This window comes from Dermacentor albipictus, unplaced genomic scaffold, assembly GCF_038994185.2.
Source record: "Dermacentor albipictus isolate Rhodes 1998 colony unplaced genomic scaffold, USDA_Dalb.pri_finalv2 scaffold_103, whole genome shotgun sequence".
Lineage (NCBI taxonomy): Eukaryota > Metazoa > Arthropoda > Arachnida > Ixodida > Ixodidae > Dermacentor > Dermacentor albipictus.
Genome location: NW_027225657.1, coordinates 203,979 through 225,836, shown reverse-complemented (window position 1 = coordinate 225,836; position 21,858 = coordinate 203,979). Strand labels below are relative to the sequence as shown.

The 21,858-nt window shown below is 46.5% G+C and overlaps 1 protein-coding gene across 1 annotated transcript in view; it reads right to left on the bottom strand.

Annotated features, from left to right (window-relative positions):
• Positions 1-3,685: 3,685 nt before the first annotated feature.
• LOC139046651 (monocarboxylate transporter 12-like) overlaps positions 3,686-21,858 on the bottom strand; it is an 82,382-nt gene continuing 64,209 nt past the window's right edge. The window contains exons 5-7 of the mRNA XM_070530384.1: positions 19,844-20,665; positions 13,010-13,129; positions 3,686-3,784 (exon numbers count right to left, since the gene is read on the bottom strand). Coding sequence (XP_070386485.1) covers positions 3,717-3,784; positions 13,010-13,129; positions 19,844-20,665 — 1,010 coding nt within the window. The 3' untranslated portion in view covers positions 3,686-3,716. The remainder of the gene's footprint in view (positions 3,785-13,009; positions 13,130-19,843; positions 20,666-21,858) is intronic.

Here is a 21,858-nt window from a genome sequence, read left to right as displayed (position 1 = left end):
GCATGGTGGTAGGCGCTCACACGCAAAGATATACGGATCTCACTCGACCACCAAGAACATTCGCTCTCACAACGCTGGTGTAATGAATAGCGCCGGCTGTGGGGAGTGAACACTTCGGGCTTCTCAATCAATGCGTGCCGGAAAGATGAGATTACGCGACTTTCCACAGCAGGCGCACGGGAACACAGCATGCATGAAGCCACCGTCCATTTAAGCCTACCTTAATCTTCGCACCCGGCGCTGATAAAATTCCTGATACCGCCCGTAGACCGTGTACGCCCTCAGCAGCCATGGCCGAGATAGACGAGACAGGCGTTCACACACCCCCTGGATTGTGCCTGATGAAGCTACCGGGCGCGCACTTACCCGCACCGTCTAGCACACGCATGATCATGTGAACGAAAATTGAGCTTGCCGGAAGATGCGCACATCAAAGCACCATCCTGCTCGGCTCACACTCGCACGCTTTTCCTCGCACACTTTTGCTCACAGCCACAGGGTACAGTACGCTGGGAGTGTACGGCTTTTATTCCACTTGGTATCTGCAGGGAACATCATGATGACGCTGAAGATTTCCCTCTAGTGTCCATAAAATTGATATCGCAATAAAAACGACGCAGCTCGAAAAATTACAGGAACAACAAGTACACTGAGAACCAAGCTAGCAAACACAAGCGTCCAATATAGGTATTCAGTCCCGTAGTGATTCTGACGTGCATGCGCAATAAACATGTAATAATTATGGGGTTAAACGTGCCAAAACCACTTACTGATTATGAGGCACGCTGTAGTGGAGGACTCCGGAAATTTCGACCAACTGGGGATCTGTAACGTGCACCTAAATCTAAGTACACGGGTGTTTTCGCATTCCGCCCCCATCGAAATGCGGCCGCCGTGGCCGGGATTCGATCCCGCGACCTTGTGCTCAGCAGCCCAACGCCAAAGCCACTGAGCAACCACGGCGGGTCAATAAACATGTGAGCAGCAGGTTTAAGAAAGAACGGCAGCGTGTTAACGGTGTTTCAGCAGAGAACTATGGCATGTCGACTGCAGTTGACCAGTTGTGCAAGGTTTTGTGCTCTACACAGACTCTCAGAACAATGGCGTCTGCGCGTGTTTTTCAGGGGCCACTGCGGGTAGCACTAGAGTGGATTAGGATGGCGTCCGCATCACATAAAAGTTGTCCTTGACAAAATGATGGTTCTATAGAGCACAATTCTTTGTCATCATGGTTATGAATAAAGCGTGATGGATGGATGGATGGATGGATGGATGGATGGATGGATGGATGGATGGATGGATGGATGGATGGATGGATGGATGGATGGATGGATGGATGGATGGATGGATGGACGGACGGACGGACGGACGGATGGATGGATGGATGGATGGATGGATGGATGGATGGATGGATGGATGGATGGATGGATGGATGGATGGACGGACGAACGGACGGATGGACGGACGGACGGATGGGTGGATGGACGGATGGATGGATGGATGGATGGATGGATGGATGGATGGATGGATGGATGGATGGATGGACGGACGGATGGACGGATGGTCAGCCCCCCGAAAGTGTGGGAAGTACCCTAGGAATGCTAATCGTAATAAAGTTATATGTCCATCTTGTCAAGCCTTGCTGGGAGGGACGCCGTTGATGTCTACGACTTCCCTTTCCACAGACCGTCCGACTCTAGGTGCTTGCTTGATTGTGGATATGTGCCACGTTTCTTTGTTGATCGTTCTTGTACGGATGGATGGATGGATGGATGGATCCATCCATCCATCCATCCATCCATCCATCCATCCATCCATCCATCCATCCATCCATCCATTTTCCGCCAACCTATATCACCAGGCAGTCCATGGTAGAATGGATGGTACATCGGGCTACTGTACCGAGAGAAGACAGATTGGGACCAACCATTGGACCAACTCACGTCACTGCATATGTGGCAATGTGTACGTAAGTGCCGCTCTTCAATGAACCTATTTGTCGCCGACATGGGTCCATGGGAATGCGGCACAGGGTGTGAACCTCGGCACAGGGTGTGAACGCCGTCATGGAGTACGTCATGGAGTAATTGAATCACTTACGATGTGCCAATACGCATCTAGCGCTCTTCAATAAACATATCTGATGCCAGCTTTAGGTAAGCCCGCATATGGAAGTAAAAGATGTGCCCTTCTAGAACGGTGAAAAAGCATGCACTAATTTTCTTCCATGGTCCGAGGAATCGAACACATGACACGCGTGGACTTTGCAGCGGCGCTGCGAGATGGAACAGTGAGTGCAGTGCGAGTTGCCAGTGGGAACCTGCACTCGCGATAATGTTGATGAAAGCATCATACGATCAGCCATCGAGATAAGCCAGAGTTAAAGTATTGGTGGAAAAAAGCGAAAACCTGATTTGTTACTGACATAGGCAGTGGTACAAGGTAGATGGAGAAGTTATGAAGACGAGAAAACACTTTATGGAAATGTACACCAAAGTAGCAGAATGAAAAACATGTATAGCATCCCCGATTAACTCAAGCAGCTAACTGACGATTTATCATCGCCAAGATCCAAAAGACGTGGGAATAAATCGTCAACGTCATCATGATCGTCATCATCGTCGGGTGCGCGAGAGAAGAACAAGGCTGCACACAGTTTCATTGTTTCCCTTACAGTACGTATCTTCCCTGCTTCAGTGCTAATCACATTACCGTCGACATTCATCGTGAGGTGGCTTATGCCGATTTCTTAAAAAATAGAAGCATGTATTTGCGTAGTCAGAGGGAATGTCAAAGGAGAGGCCGTCCGACTCAACTGGAAAATGCTATTTGTTTTCAAAGACATCTGGTGATGGAAATAAATCATTATATTATATTATTATCTCATGAAGTAGGAATAGGGAACGAGACCCCGTTTGTACCAGGTGCTGTTTGTGTCAGTTTCAACTCGTTAACTCCAATCCCGTTTGATCATGGTCAGTCTTGCCCTGTTTAACAGCGTTCTGTTTGATCCCGGTTAGTTCCAGCCTGTTATCCCGTTTCAGACCTACTTATTCCCCAATTCCGACCACGTTTGTTCAGTATGCTTTGATGTCGCTTAAAAAAATTCCCTCTTTAAACCTATTTGCTGTACTTATGGAATTGCAATCAGCCTTAAAGACAAATGGATCTGCAAGTTTACTCCAAGAATGCCACTGCCACATATAGGTTTGCAGTACCGTTGCTTGATACAAAGATGAATACGATTTCCGGCATACATTATATAGCATAAGCAACACTGGCGTGACACATCATGAACAAGTTTTGTGTAACCTATGAGTGCGTTCACCATCTATGACCTGCGAGAGTGTGCACCCTGAAAAAGACTGGTGCCTCATATTGATATTTACTACTAGTATCCAAATGTCATTCTTTTAAGTTTACTACGTGCCTGATAATTCGTACTCATCTTATTGCTGTGTTGTGTTACTCTAGTGGTTTGTTGAAAAATCTAAAATAAAGCGTAATTTTGAGGTGGAAAGACTAAAGGCTTGCACTTGTACATAGAAGAGATAATAGAAGTAGTGGCTTGCACTCTTACATCAAATAAATAAATGTACTTTGCGTATGTATTTTGTCCAACCATTTCAGCTTTCACTAATCCTCAAGTCCTCCGGTTGAAGCAAGAGCACGTCATACATCTCGCAAGCATTGTTTATTGGGCCTTCTAATGGTATTTAGATACACCGTGTCTGCTGACAGAGACCATTGGAATTTGTTGCATTTTTGAGAGCTTGCAGGGCACCTGAAAAAGTAAAGCCAAGAAATTATTTTCAGTAATCCAATAAGTGAACATAAATGCAAAAGCAGCGCTGCCTATGTTCGCACAGGTGGTGATGGTTCAGCATTCAGAATATAGGAGATACTCAAGAAATCTTATCAAAATTAAGTGGTTTAATGCAATGCGTATTATCCATAAAGGAACATTCACTACTGTGGTAGAGTTAGTGGTCATAATTAGCAAGCAACTTAAACAAGAGTCCACTGGTAACGCAGGTGGCGCGTCACTATTACCACTGACGAAGCATGATAAGAAATGACATTAGAAATAGGCACTCCTACGAAATCGCGGTCCTGAACTTGCTAATAGAAAAAGTGCCCGAAGCATAGCAAACATGAGGCGCAGCTGCCGAAGCGCGCGGCATGCCCTAGAGGGCAGACCTACATAGAAACGCAGAGCCGATCGAACAAGAAAGCTGACAGCTCTCTGCGCACACTTGAACACGCGTGTTGTGGAAGTTACGTCTACCTTCTCGTGCTCATCACGCCTTGTCAGGGATCAGAGGAACATTCTACGCGGATTATCAATGAGATCGCAACCACCCATGAACAGTGGATAATAAGAGCGGCGTAGAATGAAGCGGAATGTGGTACAAACTTGCGGTCTTGTCGCTTTCTTGCAATATCGCAGATGCGCACAAAGTTTGGAAACCTTTCGGTGATGACTGTTTCACGACTTTTTCACAGTCAAGATTTTGAGATATCAGGAACACAGCCCAAAGGCATCGCGTGATAAAATGTGAAACATACATACAGCTGACGCCGAGTTAAACGATATTTCTAGATATCAGAGCTTGAGCTATCCAGGGTTTACTGGAGAATCCGGAGTTCTCACTACAGCATTCATCAATAATTATATCGTGGTTTTAGCATGTAAAACTCAATAATTTATTCTGTCAAACCAAATAGCATGTGCATAAGACAAAATACTGATATTGACTAAGCTGACATCAGCTGCATTTCGCAAATTTCATACTTTCCAGGACATGAAATTGTCAGATGGTCGGAGCAATGATCTACTAATGCCCAGATTATTGCCATCTGATTTAAATAGCCTATTCTGCGATACCTTCCTTAGTTTAACGAAAATGATAGGTGCAGTGTACATTCGTGGTGCTGACTACAGGAAACAATATTAAGCCATCATCCACGTTGCCGGTCACTCTCGGCAGGATCGGGTGAAACATCCTGCAGTGTTACAGTTCAGTAGACAAAATGGCAGTTTCAGGCTTGCAGGGCTTACAACAAGACAAGCTGAACATACCATCATGGTTTGAACGCGCTCTTTTAATTTCATTATATCAAACTTTCTTGTGACGGCCTGTACAGATGGTCTTTTAACGTCACCGCAAAGTTTATATGAAACTGTACGACCCGGAAGATACTAACAATGTCCTGCTCTAGTTGGAATCCTGTAAATAATTCGTCAAGTTCCTAGCCTTTGATTTCCTGTCAATATCCTTGAACGCGTGCTTCCAGTAATTCCTTCCAGGCTAGCCAAATTATTTTGAAACCTCACATTAACGCTATACCTATGTCTTCACTTGCAGACTTTTTAGGATAAGGTGCTCAGCTTTGCAACTCTGGTGCAAGGAAAGGGGGAACAAACAGGTGGCTATCCTGGACGCGAGTAGGACAAACCAGTGAGCCTTAGATAGAACTGCGTGGCCATAGGTTGTATAGGAAAGTTTATCAAAGGTTCGACTACAATTAATCTCATCAGGTTACATGATGATGGAAGTTGTAATCACTGACCATGTGACTATCATCTTACCAGTGAGGTCAATTTTGTCAATCCTTGACTAACTGCTACAGAACTAAAAATAAATAATTATATTTGGGGTTTTACGTGCCAAAACCACTTTCTGATTATGAGGCACGCCGTAGTGTAGGACTCCGGAAATTTTGACCACCTGGGGTTCTTTAACGTGCACCTAAATCTAAGCACACGGGTGTTTTCGCATTTCGCCCCCATCGAAATGCGGCCGCCGTGGCCGGGATTCGATCCCGCGACCTCGTGCTCAGCAGCCGAACACCATAGCCACTGAGCAACCACGGCGGGTGCTACAGAACTAGAGACAAGATGTAACCAATATTCGTCACTTTGTCTCACTAATGTCTAGGATAGCTACTTGTAAGTGCCTCGTTTGCTTCAACCACCCTTGCAAAGCAAAGAAACTTAACCTGAAAAGTATCCACTTGAACAAATCAGTAACATCAGCGTGGGGCCTAAAGATAATTCGGCAAGCCGAGAAATTGATGAACTTGGTATGTTCAGGCGCGAGGGACAAGTATGGCCAAACGGCGCCAAAACAGTGCCAATGAGTTGGCATTATGGCGATAAAGTTTGAGATAGAGGTGGCGTGACTGTATATCGGATCTTAGGAACAGTCGTTGTAGAAGTGCGTAAAATGTGCGGGTAGTAAAATTATGGCAGTGGCAGTCAAGTAGTATCAATGGAAAAGTGACACTGCTGATGAATTTGATTAAGTAAAATATGTCAGTGCTGAAAATCTGTGAAAAGCACTACTGCAATAACAAATCCCTCGAAACTCAAGGATTTGCAGGCATGTGCTTTACAAAAATACTGTCAGCATCATCTGGTTAGAGGGTGTGCTACGATCGTGGTGGATATTGTTTTTGGAGCAAGGGCCAGAAATGGCCAAATGGCGCCATGACACTTGATGATGGAGCCGATAAATTACTGACAGCATGAGTACTAGTATGCCAGCAGAAAATCAAGAGCTTGGCAGCCGATGCATTCTTTGCAAAGCGCGAGGTACAGCAGGTCATTGTTCAGGACTTCCCGGGTGTACAATTCTATGCCAACTTCACGCAGACACTGGAGAAGCACCCCTGTAGACAGTTTCAAGATAAAAAGGTTGATTTTCAAAGACAACTGTGACCACTCAAACAATGAGAGTTATAGTTAAATTGTCGTCCTACAACTAGACTGAACCTAAACCTGTTATTTTGCGTAAAAGAAAAACATCAACACTGGTGTCTCGACCAGCTCGAGTGATAGGCGCCGTGGAAGGCGCCGACACAGTTTCCTTCCGGATACGACGCCCGCACCTGCATTTGCATGTGCTGTACAAATTGCAGAAGCACAGCCCAGAACCTTTTCTGCCTTATGTTGAATTCCAATGGCGGAGTCAGAGCAAGTTTTTCTGCTCGTTTCGGAGCAAGTTTGTTCCAATGGCAGAGTGAGGGCGGGAGTAAGGTGTTCCAATGAGAGAGTCGGAGGGGATTCAGAGCGGGAGTCGGTGCGTGGAGCAGAAAAAGATGCTCCGCTGCAATCGGCGGAGTGGACCGGAACTCTGCGTGACGTATTTCCTTCACCACGTTTGTCTGCTGGGAGGCGCCACCGGTCACGACTCGCGAGGAAGCAAAAGCTGCTGCACGCATGGCGAGATATCCATTCCGCACTTTTTCCAGAACAACAGGTGAACGGCGCTGAAGAGACAAGTGACCGGTGCGGCAGTGCTGGGAGCAAACAGCGGAAGGAATGATAACACGCAAGGTATCCTGGGTAACTCTGTGATATAACTTCCGCTTCCGCCTTGCTCCGGCGGCGCAGGTTGTGTTCCACTCGCGGATCTGGAAGCGTTGCTCTGCGCCAGAGTCGAGTGCTCGCTCGCGGAGTCCGTCGGCTGCTCCGACTCCGCCATTGGAATTCAACATTAGTGTGAGCGAGGAACATGTATGGGATCGAAACCCCACCGAAACAATGAACCCAAAACCACGACCCAAGTTTGTTCCGCGCCGAGAAAAGTTTCTTATGTTGGCTTTTCCTACAATTATTTCTCGTCAAAAAAAAAAGCTTGGTTTTTTTGTGTACGAACGTAAATAATGAAAAGCATGCACAACTACCCGTGAAATAAAGCATGCAGTAAAAGCTCTATTAAGGATCGTTCACGCAGGAGCGTGCGGTTAGCATGGGCCTGGCAGTATAGGGCCAGCATGGAGGGGCACAGGCGGAGACGAAAGGCGCCCCAGGCGGCGAGTAACAAAAAACGTTAAATAGGTCGTTATCGAGCGGTCAGCTCTACAAGCTCCTCACAGAGAGCGACGCAGTCAACCTTGCTCAGTGAAGCCCGTTGGCGAGGGCAGGCTTTATATAGTGCGGAATGCCCTCACTCAGAAGTAAAGAGTGAACGCTCTCTACGCGCGAGGCCGCCGCTCGGTACACATAAAACAGCTCAACGGCTCCTCTAAACGGCACTGGCCCAACAGAGGGGAAAATCACTGACGTGCACACAGACACCACTGGCGTCTTCGTTGCGGATGAATGCAGGAATGAATGCACGCGCGTAGCCTGGCTGCCCCGCTCGCTGAACGGAGACAGCACTGCGCAGCCTCTGGGCAGATATCAGGGCGCCGCGCGCACCGCTGGGGTAGGAGGCCAGAATGCGCGTACAAACGGTAACGTCTTTTCGTCGTTCTGGCCTCCTAGGCTGGTGTTAACGTGCGGCTTGGCGTATCTGAAACGTCCCGGATTTCGCCGTTACTTGGGCGACACGGTATAAACCACCTGCAACCTAGCCGCGGGTGGTTGCCGAGCAGGTCACGTCCAGTAGAAGACCAGTGAACTTCTTCCGAAAGCTGCTCCATTACACGTTGAGAACGCCGCTGAATGGCTTATTAGCTCGTGCTGCAATCTCGAGTTCACAGGAGGCATCAATCAGTCAGAACCAAACCGAAAACGCGACCGTTCAGCCGGCCAGCCGAGGCACATTCTCACCAAGCTTTACCAGGCTTACTTTTCTATTTAAATGTCACGCTGCTCTATCAAAATGGCGCCGTGAGCACGTGAATTAGTCGCACTGCAAAAACAAATTCTGACAGAAAAATGCAAAACAAAGCAAAAGATCAAAAACGTAAGTCAGGAAGAAAAACCATACAAAGTTGATGCTATATAGGTCATTCATGCGTTAAGGGCTTTGACTTGAGCCATTAGCTTTGCCTTCGAGACTCCCTTTTATGACGCACCCCGAAATAATTTTTCTGAAAGGCTAGGCTCCAGTGCAGGACAAGGTAATTTCCCGAAAATTTGTTAGCAGCTGTTGTAATACGTTGAGAGAATTTAACCATCTCAACAAAGGTTCACGAGGCTGCGCATTCGCCTGACAATTTAGAAACAGCCTGGGCACAGTTGCGCTGTGTGGCTGCTCACGATGGCACGGTCTATTTATGACTCGGATAGAGAATTGGATGCTCCTGCTCTCTATGTTCTACCTGGCACGCAACATTGGTCTCGCCTCGCTCCCGAGCGTTTCTCTAAATATCCCACTCAATGGAAATCTGTGATTTGAGTACTGGCTTGCTAGACTGTGCTTTATATAGGATACGGAAAATCCATTCACTTTCCTCATCACACGAAACATTCCCCTGTGCCATCTTACACATCGCAACTTTGAATGCTAGTCCTACTTGGCGTAGGCGATTCAGCACTGCATTACTAAGCCCAAGTTGACGATTTCCAACTGTACAGTCATAGTAAATATTGGCTCTGTACTTAGCCTTCGTCCTTGGTTCACGTGATGCTTCTCGTGCACGATGCAATTTTTTCTCTATGTGAAGCGCACCCTTCACTGTAAGTGCATCACCCACAATCCGCCGAATGCGCTCTGTCGTGACTCGTACTAGCTTCGCTAGCCCCTTCGCTCGGTCTACTGGCTTGTCAACACATTGACGTGTGTAGCACGTTCCCACAGGTTGGTGTTTAACGCGGTAGCAACCAGTTTTTTTTTTTAACAACTGGCTCCGTGAAGCAGGGACACTTGCATGCGAAAAATGCAGCATGCCCTGGCGATAACGCTAAGGCGCGAATAGCTAATCGCACCCAGTTTCCCTGAATTGCGGACACTTTCGCTTCAGTGCAACGCCTTTCTCCTGAAAACTTACGTTATTTCGCGCTTCAATGTGGCTTACATCGCACTAGATGTTTTGTAGGCTGCCGTCCTCATTGTGCTCGGCTATAAAGACGGAACGACTCGTCTCTAGCCTCGCTGGGTTAAAGGTATGGGCGAAACGTTCGACTGTTAACCGGTCTACCCGTTTCGTTTCCCGTGCCGTCTCTAGCGTATCCCGCGATTGTGCCATATCAAAATGAAGCCTTCTACTGGACTTCACGGTTTCAAGACCGTGTGGCTCCGTCCCGTGGTGTGATTTATCTACACCGGGCTCCATCACAGAGATTGTACCGATATCACCATGCAGTGCCATGCAGTATCTCGTAATAATTAAACTTTTATCACAAAACTTAACAAAGAGAGAGTCCTCAAAGACTACTTAATCGGTCTAAACTCGTTTACTATTTCAATTTAGGGCTCATTTAACGTTATACCTCTTAAGTGTAATCACCGAGTTATGTGTCCCGAATCACCGACATTCATACCACTTACATTTGGCCTTAACCACTACAACCACTACCAAACGCCTTTGTATTCAATGCAACAAGAAATTGAGCAATACAGGGCATTGTGAAGGGAGAAACTAGCGTGAGGCACCAGCGCAGGCTTAAATGGACTGACAACACATTTTTCAAGGACCCGTTTTTTTAAGCCACAATGAAACGCTCATCTTCGGAAGTAGTCATACCTGCTTGTAGAGCCTGCAGGCTCTGCTGCTGTAGGTAGAGCTGCTTGTAGAGCCTACCTCACTAATCGGAAAATCACAAAGATAGTTGGCTTCTGGGGAATTTATTTCAACCTTATACATGCTTAGTCATGCTTAGTCATGCTTAGTCAGGTATTAGTCATGCTTTTGTCACCTGAGGGCGTCAAACGTGATTTTCCGCAGCCTAGGTGACGATTTATACCCACCCCGTTCCCAAAGGGTATGTCACTTAATGATAATGGTCGCTGTTTGTTGCAATGTAATAGAAAGGCAAATCCTCGTCCAATGAAGAAAACCGGGCTCGTTTCAGTCAATACGAGACACAATCTTTCCATCAGCTAGGTTATCTCGCTTTACGTTCTCAAAGGTTGTCCATCCCTTTAGGATAAAAGTGACTTCGTCGCAAAAGGACAAAGGAAAGAAAGCTTTGAATGACGCTCATCATGGTGCTACCTGAAAATTAAACATGTTCCTGTTCAGTCTGCGATTATCCTAGAAGCTTGCTAATGACACACACCTCGCTTTGTGCCACAGTGGCGTCTACGCGAAACTAGAGCCTAATGCTAGAAGTTCAGTGGTGGCACATATTTGCACCGTCTTGTGTGTTATGATCTTTGTTTGCACTTTTAATAGTTTGTACCTTTATCGACATAACTTGCTATAACGTTATTTTTTATGAAAGCATGGCGTGCCTAAACCAACTTTAGATTAGACAATATTGTTTCCGGTCCTCCTTAGGGGAGCGGCCCTCTGCGTGTTATTCACAATACAATACCTTGTTTCAGTGAGAATGTCATAGAAAATTGCATATTTTATATTGACCATCTTAAAATCCACCCAAGGTAGAGCGTGACTACAACGCAGCGCTATTTATTGAGGCATACACACATAAGTTCAGCAGTCTCCAGAAGTCGTGCATGTTAACTAGTTCACAGAATAATAAGGACGGGAAGGTTAGAGCGATTCTTCTGTGATAAGAGAAACAATAGCAGATTTCAAGCTTTATCCTGTGTCATATGCGGAAGAACCGAGCGTGCCCAGCTTGCGCTTACACTCTTATTTGCGACCATTCCAACAGGCTGACCGACATGCCTAACCGGAAGTTTGTTAGACCACATTTGCAGGATATATAATAAAGTTGTCACACACACACACACACCTTATTACAACCGGCAATTTTTGTGGGATATGAGGAGACCACCCTCAAGGTTGATAATACATTGCATTCGGCAGGCCTTATAAAATTGCCACATTTAAATCTTATGCTTCATGGTTTGTCGCCTTCTTCAGTAATATGAATATTTTTTGTACATGATCCCCATAGGCTCTAGCTAGAGTATTCCGTGCGGCGGTAGGAAAAAAATTCTGAAGAAGAACATTCTACAGAAGAAGTCAAAGAAAAGAAGAAAAACAGTATATCCTCTGCTATTGCGACAATGCGTTCGGCAGCTAGCTTATAAAAAGCAATCTTTTAATAAAGCGCACCTAATTGTAGTGCTTTACGAGACGGAATGCTGAATTCCAGGATTAGAACACTTTTAAGCCACCTCTTGTGGCTTTTCGTACTGAGGTTCCTTTGCCAGTATTATGAGAATCAATAACCTTCACCCCCCCCCCTCCAAAATAGAAAGAAAGTAGTGTAATACGCAATTTTGACTACTCATGGCTATACAATTAAGAACAGAGATTCTGTGCCGGCGCAGATGTTAGAAAAGAAGTGTACAAAAAAATCGTACTGATAAAGTTAGGCAAAGCGGTTCTGTTTAGGTCTCACAACACAGCCCCTAAAAATATTCGTCACAATACAGTCATTATGGAGCATATCATCGATATTCATTCTACCCCATGTTTAAATCAGAGTAGGCTACTTGTGTAAATCAGTTAAAACGAACGTAGGCGAGATATTAAAATAACGAGTCGTGAAGACCGAGAGTAGAAGTTAAGAATATGGCATCCAGAGCAAAAGTGTTGTAGATTATGTCGTAGCCGACACACTGCGAAGTTCATATTTTATAAAAATGTTGCAGTCACGCAATTCTATGTTGAGGGGATAGCCCAAGATTTCTTAAAGCTCGCTTTCAGTGCCCACATTATTGAATACATACCTTATTAATTATTATTTAACTTTACATGCAGCACGCGGAACAGCGAACTTGAGAAACACGGGAAACCGACAACCATGCATTTAGATCACAGGGAGCCTCATTGCTTTTGCTCCTGCAAATTTAGACTGCTTCAAGAATTTATCCAAATCAACCTGTCTAATAAATGTGCTCCCTCTAGTATGGTCGTTACAGATTTCCCGGTGCCAATAAGAAAGCAGGGCAATTACCGTAACAATTAATTTTACATGCAATTTAGCAACCTCATGTCACTCATCTCTTAACAGCTTCAAGGCATTTTAAACGAACATAAATTCACTGTCTTAAAACTTAATGCAGCATTCGTAAAATTCTAGAATGTACCCAAATTAGTAAACATCGTCAAAAATTCAGGAGAGTTGCCTGGTTAAAAATTTACGATAAAGTCCCACAACTCGTGTAAGTGACAGTGCCCGTTTTGTACACACCTGGTCGCAGCATACAGATCAGATGCTTTGTCGGGGTGTTCAGGTGGCAGAAGTGCTGAAAGTTCCTGTGGGGGTCGCATAGGAACCAAAGGCTCCAAGTGAGCCGAAGTCGTGACATTCCTAGACAATAAGAAACGTTTAATTTTTTTTTTGTTGTCTCTGCTGAAACTGCAAACTTGCGATTTAACAAGATCGTGTTAGATTGTGAAAGGATCCTCAAAAAGCCAGCTGCATGAAGCTGCGTCTGGTTTTAAATCACAGGTATTTGGAACTGGAAAGTAACATGTATATGGAACTGCAGCAAACATTAGTCTGCTATCAAAAGCTTGTCACTGATGTGCATGTGTAGTAATTGAAATGTGGATTGTACTATGAAGAAAATTCTTTAGAACATGAGAAGGGGTGTTCAAAAAGCTAATTTCTTGTGCGGTGCAACAAAGCACTGCCCGAAACCACGGTGCACTCAAAATTACAAAAACAGACTCCTCCATTTTCAAGGGAGATTTAAAAAGGAGGTTTCGTATAAAAAAAAAGTAATATTGCTGCTTTAAACTCGGCTTCTTCGCTAAATCAGAAACCTTTACAAATGTACGACGATGCACAGGGCACCTGACACTTGAATGGCAGGCTGTCTGCCGACACTGTATAAACGGAAGAATTTGCATACAAGCTAAAATCTGGCCATACATCTGGTCATCTCTCGCTGCCGTTCCCTGTGAAGACGGCACATCGACGTACCTCTGTAGGACCTATACGATTTGTCGCTGAGAAATAATACACACACACAGTGACTTTCCTTGCTTAAATTTTTTGAGCCTATTCATATCAAACAATCATTCACGCTAGCATACCTCATAACTAGAACAAATAAATGATAAATAAGGCTCTTTGCTAGATCAACACGTTTGAGGGCAATTTTTATATAGCTGTTGGATAATGTGCAGTATAACATGAACAAAGAACATTAGAAAAGAAAATAATTTTTTTTCTCGCTTTACGAATCCTCTTCCGATCCATACAACAAGGCGCACTTCACGAACGAGAGGCTAAAGGAATGCGCTCAACCGCCACTTACCTTTGCAGTCGTACTCGGCAAACGCTCCTTCGTGTCCCAGGTAGACCGGCATAATACAGGTACCATGCAAAGGACTGTCGGTGCAGGATCCATCCGTCGTAAACATTGTAGAATTACGGATGAACTACAGTGCCTGATAGGACTACTTTCAACAAATTTTTCCGAGCACTGTTCCCCAAGGCTATCGCTGTGAGAGTACCAGAGACTTTTCATGAACCGGGTACAAAGAAAGCGCAAACGGACCATAATTACGATGGTCGACACTTGGGCATCACATGAAAGATATGTTGCATGTAGTGCACGTGGGACCTGGTATCGAAAGATATGGCGAGCTATGTTATACGATCCAAGGAGTTTTATGGTCATCATTGCATGCAGAAAGCACTACATTTTCTCACCACAGCGTACCCATAATCGAACTACCACATCGGCCGGCCTTAATGCAGAGCGCAAGCACAGTGACAGAGAGAGGTAACACAGAGATACACAAAAAGAGAAATCCAAAAACAAGAAAGGGGCTGACAGATGGAATAGCACACTGTGGTATAAAGTTTGTAAACAGGGATAGCATGCCTCAGAAAGGCTGACCAACGTTTCGATAGTAGGACCTATCTTCGTCAAAGGCGGCCTCGTCATCCTCGGCGTGTTAGTTTTAAAGGGTTAGTGTAGTGACGTCACGTGCGGGTGTTGACACCAAATTAATACAGCAAATTAACAACCAATAAAACAAGACTCAATGGTCACCGCGCGGACACAAAACACAATTTACCTAAAGCATTAGCCAGCCACTTTAATGAACATGGTCATTTATTTGACAAAGCAAGGCTCTATATACTACAAACAAATTTTCGTTCCCCTCGCGAAAGGAAGTATACGGAATCATACCGCATACGCAAGTTTAACTGCCTACACCCGACAGGAATTAATTTGGCACGCGACAACTTAGAATCTTTAAAAGCGGTAACTTAAATCTGAAACTCTCATATCATCAACCAAGACACAAAACAGATTAGGCCACCAGCTAACTTTAATTCCTGACCTCACCTACTCTTCCATTTCTAAAAAAAAATTTTCCGGCCTAGTACTCAATTTGATGTACTCTTTAAGGTTTTTACGTCTATACCAACTGTACGACCCCTTCTTCCATGTACACTTGCCCACGCCCGCTTCTGCGCGCATCACCCTCCTGTTTGTTATTCCGGTTTCGGTCCCCCTTCCCCGTCTCCCTTCCCTCCGCCCCCCCCCCCTTTTTTAAATCTATTTTTTTTAAACCCCCTCATCAACACATTCCGAAGTCAATATGCTTTTTCGGCGACTCAACCCAGAGTATCGCCATTTCTGGATGCCGCCGTAAAGACACCTACGATGAGCGACTGGGGCAGTGCCCCTTGAAAGACCATGCCACTGCCTTTCAGGCACCCCACACATTGCACCGCAGACTCCTTGTCGCCATCTTAACTATTTCAGAATTAGTCGACCTACTGCTGCTATGCTACTCAAGTCACTTTCAACTCATGTTTTTTTTGTGTGTGTGCCTGTTTTTCTCTTTTTTTTTGTCTTGTGTTACTCGCGCACTGACCGCTTCACCGGCCGTTCTAATGCCTCAAAAACATGCTGCCAACGCCTCCCCCTGAATACTTCCTAACCTTTCGCATCCCCAACACGCCCCAAGCCCCCGTATTTCTTAAAAATTTCATTTTTCTCTTTCTTTTTCTTTCACGCTCCCCCCCTTTCTTTTTGTCTGTCTTGGTGCCGCCCTGGCTTCCTCCACCCCCCATTTTTTCTCTTTTTTTCTCCTTTTCTGCTTCTATTTCTTTTTCTTTTCTCCCCGCGTGCCCACTCTCACGCTCTTGTCACCTCGTCTTGGGAATGAAGCTCACAGACGTCGGACGACAGCACTTGTTTCCTCTGGTAATCTCTCTCTCTTTAAAACCAGCCGCCAGCGACAACACCCGCACGTGGCGTCACTACACTAACCCTTTAAAACTAACACGCCGAGGATGACGAGGCCGCCTTTGACGAATATAGGTCCTCCTATCGAAACGTTGGCCAGCCTTTCTGAGGCATCTTATCCCTGTTTACAAACTTTATAACACAAAGAGAAAGGTAATTCCACTTGTAGCTTGACGACCATCCTCCAATAATAATAATAATAATAATAATAATAATAATAAAAGCCAGGCACGACCGAGTTGAGACGACAAAGAAAATCACAGCGTATTTGTTAGCGCAGTGTTATTCTCCGGGGGCGCCTCTATAGCTGCTATAGTTCTTATGCAAGACGAAGACGAAATGATCTCAACAGGCGTAGCTTATTAGCCTTGCTGCGATAGTTTTCTACTAGCGGAGGCTTAATTGTGCTTCTTGGAGGAGATGTCGTCCGAGGCGATGAAAGACGGTGCGCCATCACTTGTGTCGAAGACGCCTCTTCGCACTGTATCCAAGGCATATAGTAACCAAAGCATATAGTCTAAGGCTTGCCACGTGGACATAGCGATGTCCGTTTCCTGTTTCTCCAAAAGCGAGCCAATGGACTCCGACAACGACTACACCATCGTGGAGGGCTAGCGACTGAAAAGAAAATACTGCAAGACAACCGTAGACCTGAGTGAGCAGGGTCACAACGGACCGCCTGCACCAACTCACAGGATTGCGTTTGTGCATCTCGACGTCTCTAAGAATTTACACTCTGTACACGGACACATTCTAAACAACTACCTTGGTAATGTGGCTGCAAAAGGAATTGACAAAGTGCGTTTGAGCACCAAGAAAAACGCAGTCACAGCGTATGTAGCGCGACAGGCCGCCCTAGAAAAATTGTACACCGGGCGCACACAAGGACACAGAAATCTGGTCGTTCATCGCGCACAGTCGTGGAACTAGGGCAGATGTTATGTCCAATGTACGGATTGACATCCGCGTCGAAGAGCTACAAGGGATTCTGTCTTCAACAAGGAAGGTCGTCGATTTTCACCGCTTCGGTCGCTCGACGAGCGTAAAGCTTCCTTTCGAGGGAGACACGCTACCTTATCATGTCAAGGTGGGATATGGGAGTCACCCTGTGCGTCCTTATGTGCCCACTGCAATGTCACAAGTGCCCGAAGATAGGCCATGTCAGTGCTGTCTGCACAGGCCAGACAGCATGCCTCCGCTGTGCCGGCAGCCATGACGTATCTTCGTGCACAATAAAAGAAATGAAGTGCTCGAATTGCGATGAACCCCACGAGGCGAATTCCAAGGACTGTAATAAAGAGAAAAAGGAGATCCTGACCCATATGAGCAAGACAAGTATGTTCTACAATGAGGCGGCAGCGTCAGTGCAACACCGGCGGGGACGAACGCGTCGTCGCTGTGGACAAGCTGTAGGTCCAAACGAGAGCTCCCTGGCTCTAACTACGCAGGTCCTGCATAAGCTAGTTGAATCGGCATCGACAGATCTCTCTAAACCATTGTTTCAAACCAGCCGCGCAAATCTGGTATCGAATGTATGGCCACGCTTGCCGATGCGCACACGGGCCTTAGATTGTCAGCGCGAGCAAGGACAGTGCACTCAGATATCACTCTCAGGCTCTGTCACCAAAGCTATGCTGCGACAAATAACCGATGCCCTGCATCTGCTACTGTCTGGTTTAAATACGCCAGTGGCGCTAACACCGACAAAATTATAAAAGCTATAGACAGTCTCCTAGCTACTCTGTACTAACTTCTACCTCTGCCCACGAAGAAAGCTGTGCTGCGCTGTGAAGCGTACACGTGCGCGTTGCACAGAAAAAGTATGTGGTGCGGTCCTCATCATATTCATCATACAATCACCATCCTTCCTCTTCACATCATATCTCTGTTATTGCCCCGAAACCCTTCCCCAACCTGAAGTAGCAGGCTAGAGGGACTTCCCTCAGGCCGATGTCTCCACCTTTCTGTCATTGAATATTCTCTCTCTCTCTCTTATATTGACTGGTGGCCAAGTTCTGAAACGCACGAGCATTCGCTTCGCGACGATTTTGGCGGCGGCCGCACTCAGTGACAGAGCACACGAGCCGAGCTTTGCTCACGACATTTAGTGCTCTCGTGCGGTGTCGTCACAGTAGCCGACACCAGAGCACGAAGCGCTCTGTTGTTCCCCTCCATACTGGACCAATTTGCGTACATTATTTTTGTTTCGGGTGACCGTTTCTCACAGGCTAACTGTTACAAAGTTCTCACTCGGCGCAACGTGCGCCTTTTTGTATTGTAACTTTCTTGCATTCCGTAGCTGATCTCTTAGCGAGGGATTCTCGCCTAATGAAATTGCGTGCGCGACGCTAATAGTGGTGTATATTCTGCGACATACGCAAGCACCAGGAATTGTGCTGGAATGTACGATGAATCGTCTTTAAGTAGCCGACGCGCTCGACCCGAAGTTCATATATCGACAAACGGCTACTGTGCTCACCGCTTTGAACACGCTTTTTATAGCGAAAGCCTTAGATGTCTATGCTGACGGTGCCCTTGGTAAAACTGCGCCGTAACGAAAAATGGCCAGTGATGCAAAGAGTAAAAACAAAAGCTAAAAAATGTACTCGAATTCACCTGCCATTGGTCAGGGTTGTTCCCGTAGTGCAAGTAAATTAGTGGCTTCGGAAAGAAAATTTGGTACACTTCGCTCTGGGCGGTAATCGAACCGGTGCCGCTGGGGTGCGAGGCAAGGACACTGCTCTAGGTGTCTGGGGCACTAAAGGTGTGCCTAGTGTGTGCCTGCCTACACATGTCTCGTCGCAGCCATCTCACCGCCTAGGGCGTGCTTTCACCGCCTAGGGCGTGCGGTGGCGCCACGTCATGAGTGTGTAAGATGAGCGCGTTGGTGACGTTTCGAGGACCAAAAAACGGCATGTTTTCGCATTCCCATCGAGAAGGAGTCTGAAGTCTCTGCCGAATTTCCAATTTAGCAATTGCTCTCGCGGAAAGTGTGCCACAGAAAATGAGTAGGGTGCATTCTGCGCATTGGCGTCGCATTGGGAGTGGCGGCGGCGGCTGTCGGCGGCCGGCCATGGATGAGCCTACACGCTCTTGCTGCTCTCCAGGACAGCCGCGGAAGTAAGCAACTGTGGAGGAAGCGCGTGCTGCTAGGCCGTAGTTAAAAGATTGCTTTAGTTCCGCACGTGTACTTCCCTATGCGGTTCCTTATATCTTGCAAGAAATCTAGCTCCGATTGTACAACTTGATGCATTACCAATATGTCATACAAAGAAGTGTAACGTCGAGCCTATAACTGTGTGTATCACCATGTGTGCATCAGGCTTTCGCCTTCTTTTGTTACAAGACTGTAACAGCTTCCGAACTTTTAATGTTTGTTTTGCTGCGCACAAGTTCGCCCAATCAAGAGTTCAGTCTTGAACTAACCCTCCGGCAGTGGTATCGGAGGAGCAACCAGATAAGCGCTTCGTCCGTCTCAGTCACGCCCCGTTGTCAAGAGCTGCTACTCGTTTTCTTCACACAGGTACCAACCCAACCCAAGTCAGCGCGTTATTGCGTGATTAAAATGTACTGTGTAAGCCACTGCCGTGAGTCAATTTACAAGCGTGTTAGTAAGCATCACACGTTTCTCCACATTCCTTACAACTGCTCTTCGTTCGTCTGCACGGCAAGACAAGCTTTTCAGTCCTATTACCACCAATGCAAACTAAACAACTCTCCCACATTTCGGTCGTTCCCACTTTCCTAAACGGCATCAGTTATGCACTGTTCATGCAAGCAGCAACAAATGAGAAAATGACGCTCACCTACGAAAGGGGCCTTTGCTAAGAGTGCTGGTCCACATAGGGCGCCCAGAACGGTATACCCTGCTGCAAGTTTTTCGATTCCCAAATACTGGGCCATCAGAACGCTGTGCATGGTAATGGCACAGCCGAGGAATAAGGCCACGCCTAGACACGCCACAAGCAGGACCCAGTAGGAGTCGCAGAATGGCAGTGACATAGTGCACAAGCCAAGGAGAAAGTAGTTCAATACGATTAACGTCGACCGCTGCAGGAGCCCACGATCAGTGAAAATAGGAAGGACAACCCTTCCCACGAGATCCGTGATAGACGTGTAGGTGATGAAAGACACGGTGTCCTCCAGGGGCATCCCTTTGTCCATGGCGAAGTCCACGATCGTGGAGAAGAAAATGTCGTAGTTGAAGCAGAACGCTAGCCACGTGGTCGTGAGAACGTACACCATGGGACACTTGAGCACTCCGAGAATGTTTCTTAGCATTATCACAGTGGCGGAAACGTTTTTCCCATGCTTTGAATCCGCTGTGAATATCGATGGCCTCCTTGTCCCCTGTGCGCCTTTTCTCCTCTTGATTCTGTCTCTCTTAACCCATGGTGGCTCTTGGAAAGCGAGACTCAAGGCGACCAAGTTCATGAGAACCGCACCAAACAGCAGCAGGCTGCCTCGGAAGCCGTAGGTGTCTCTAAAGTACAGCAGCATATGGGTGAAGATGAACGCAGAGGCAGTGGATCCGGCGAACATGATGCCGTTGGCGGCTCCACGGTACCGCTCGAAGTACATGCTGATGAGTACCTGCAGCATGGTTATCACCATGCCAAGGCCCAGACCTGCACATAGCGCGAGCAAAACAATGTCATGAAACCAATACGACACTATGAGAGAATCTGCAGCACAAATGATGTCTGGCTATACAAAAAACAGTTCCTTGTCTGTATGCACGCAGAGAAGTCCTTCGCGGCATTATACGTTCAAATTTGCATTGACCAGCCTTGCTCACAGGCATAGCTTTCTACAACAAGTCCCTAGACATGCAGGGTGGCATACTCAAGGTGGTTTATGTACGTCACTTGCTCCCCATTTTTACAACTGCCGTAGCCACTCCTCTACCCTCATTTGGCATACCAGAACCTTATACAGGATGCGACCGACAGTACGATACACAAACCAATTGTGCGGGGACGAGGAGGCATTGTAAAAAGAACATGGAGGCAGAATAGAACAGAAAACATAACTCAGTGAAGAGAACGGTTACAATGCAGAGGTTTAGCTTCAGTCGTTTACGCGCATGTATTTACACGTTGCTAAATATAGTAATCACTCATTCACAGTCGCCCAATTTTGCTTTTTTTCTGGCAATGCACTAACTGGTCCTGACGCCGCTGTCCTGCCACTCATCAACGCTCACTTGTGCTCAGGAACACTTACTGAGACCAGCCGCAGTGGCCCAGTGGCTATGGAATTGCGCTGGTGAGCTCGAGTACGCGGGTTTTTTCTAGTCCACTGCGGCTGCATTTCATTGGCGACAAAATGCGTAAACACCCCTAGTATCTAAAATAATTAACCTAGCTTTTAGGTAGCTTGCTTAAGTTGTTTTTAGGTTTTGCGAGGTTATGCTAGGTTTTTCTAAGTTGTTGGTAGGCTTGGCTAAGTCGTGTCTAGGGTCTTCGAGGTAATGATAGATTGGCGAAGTTGTTTCTAGGTTTGTGAGGTTAGTGTCTCGGCGGGCTTGAGGCTGAAAGTTTCCGAGCAGTCGGAGGCTGTGATCACTTTCTCGGCGACGCCGAGCGTTCAGGCGCAGATCCTTGCGTTCCCTTGACTGAAACTCGGGATCCTTGACTCGGCATCGCCTCTTCTCAGCCGCAGTTTTGGCGCAGTGTTCCTGATCGCTTTGGCAACGACGCGTCACTTCTTGCTTGGCAGTACGGGGCTCTTCCTGTTAAGCCGCTTCTTCGGGCGTCCGCAATTTGCTCAGTCTTCCCATGGCAGCAGCACGTGCGCACGGAGTAGAAGAGGCGAGAGG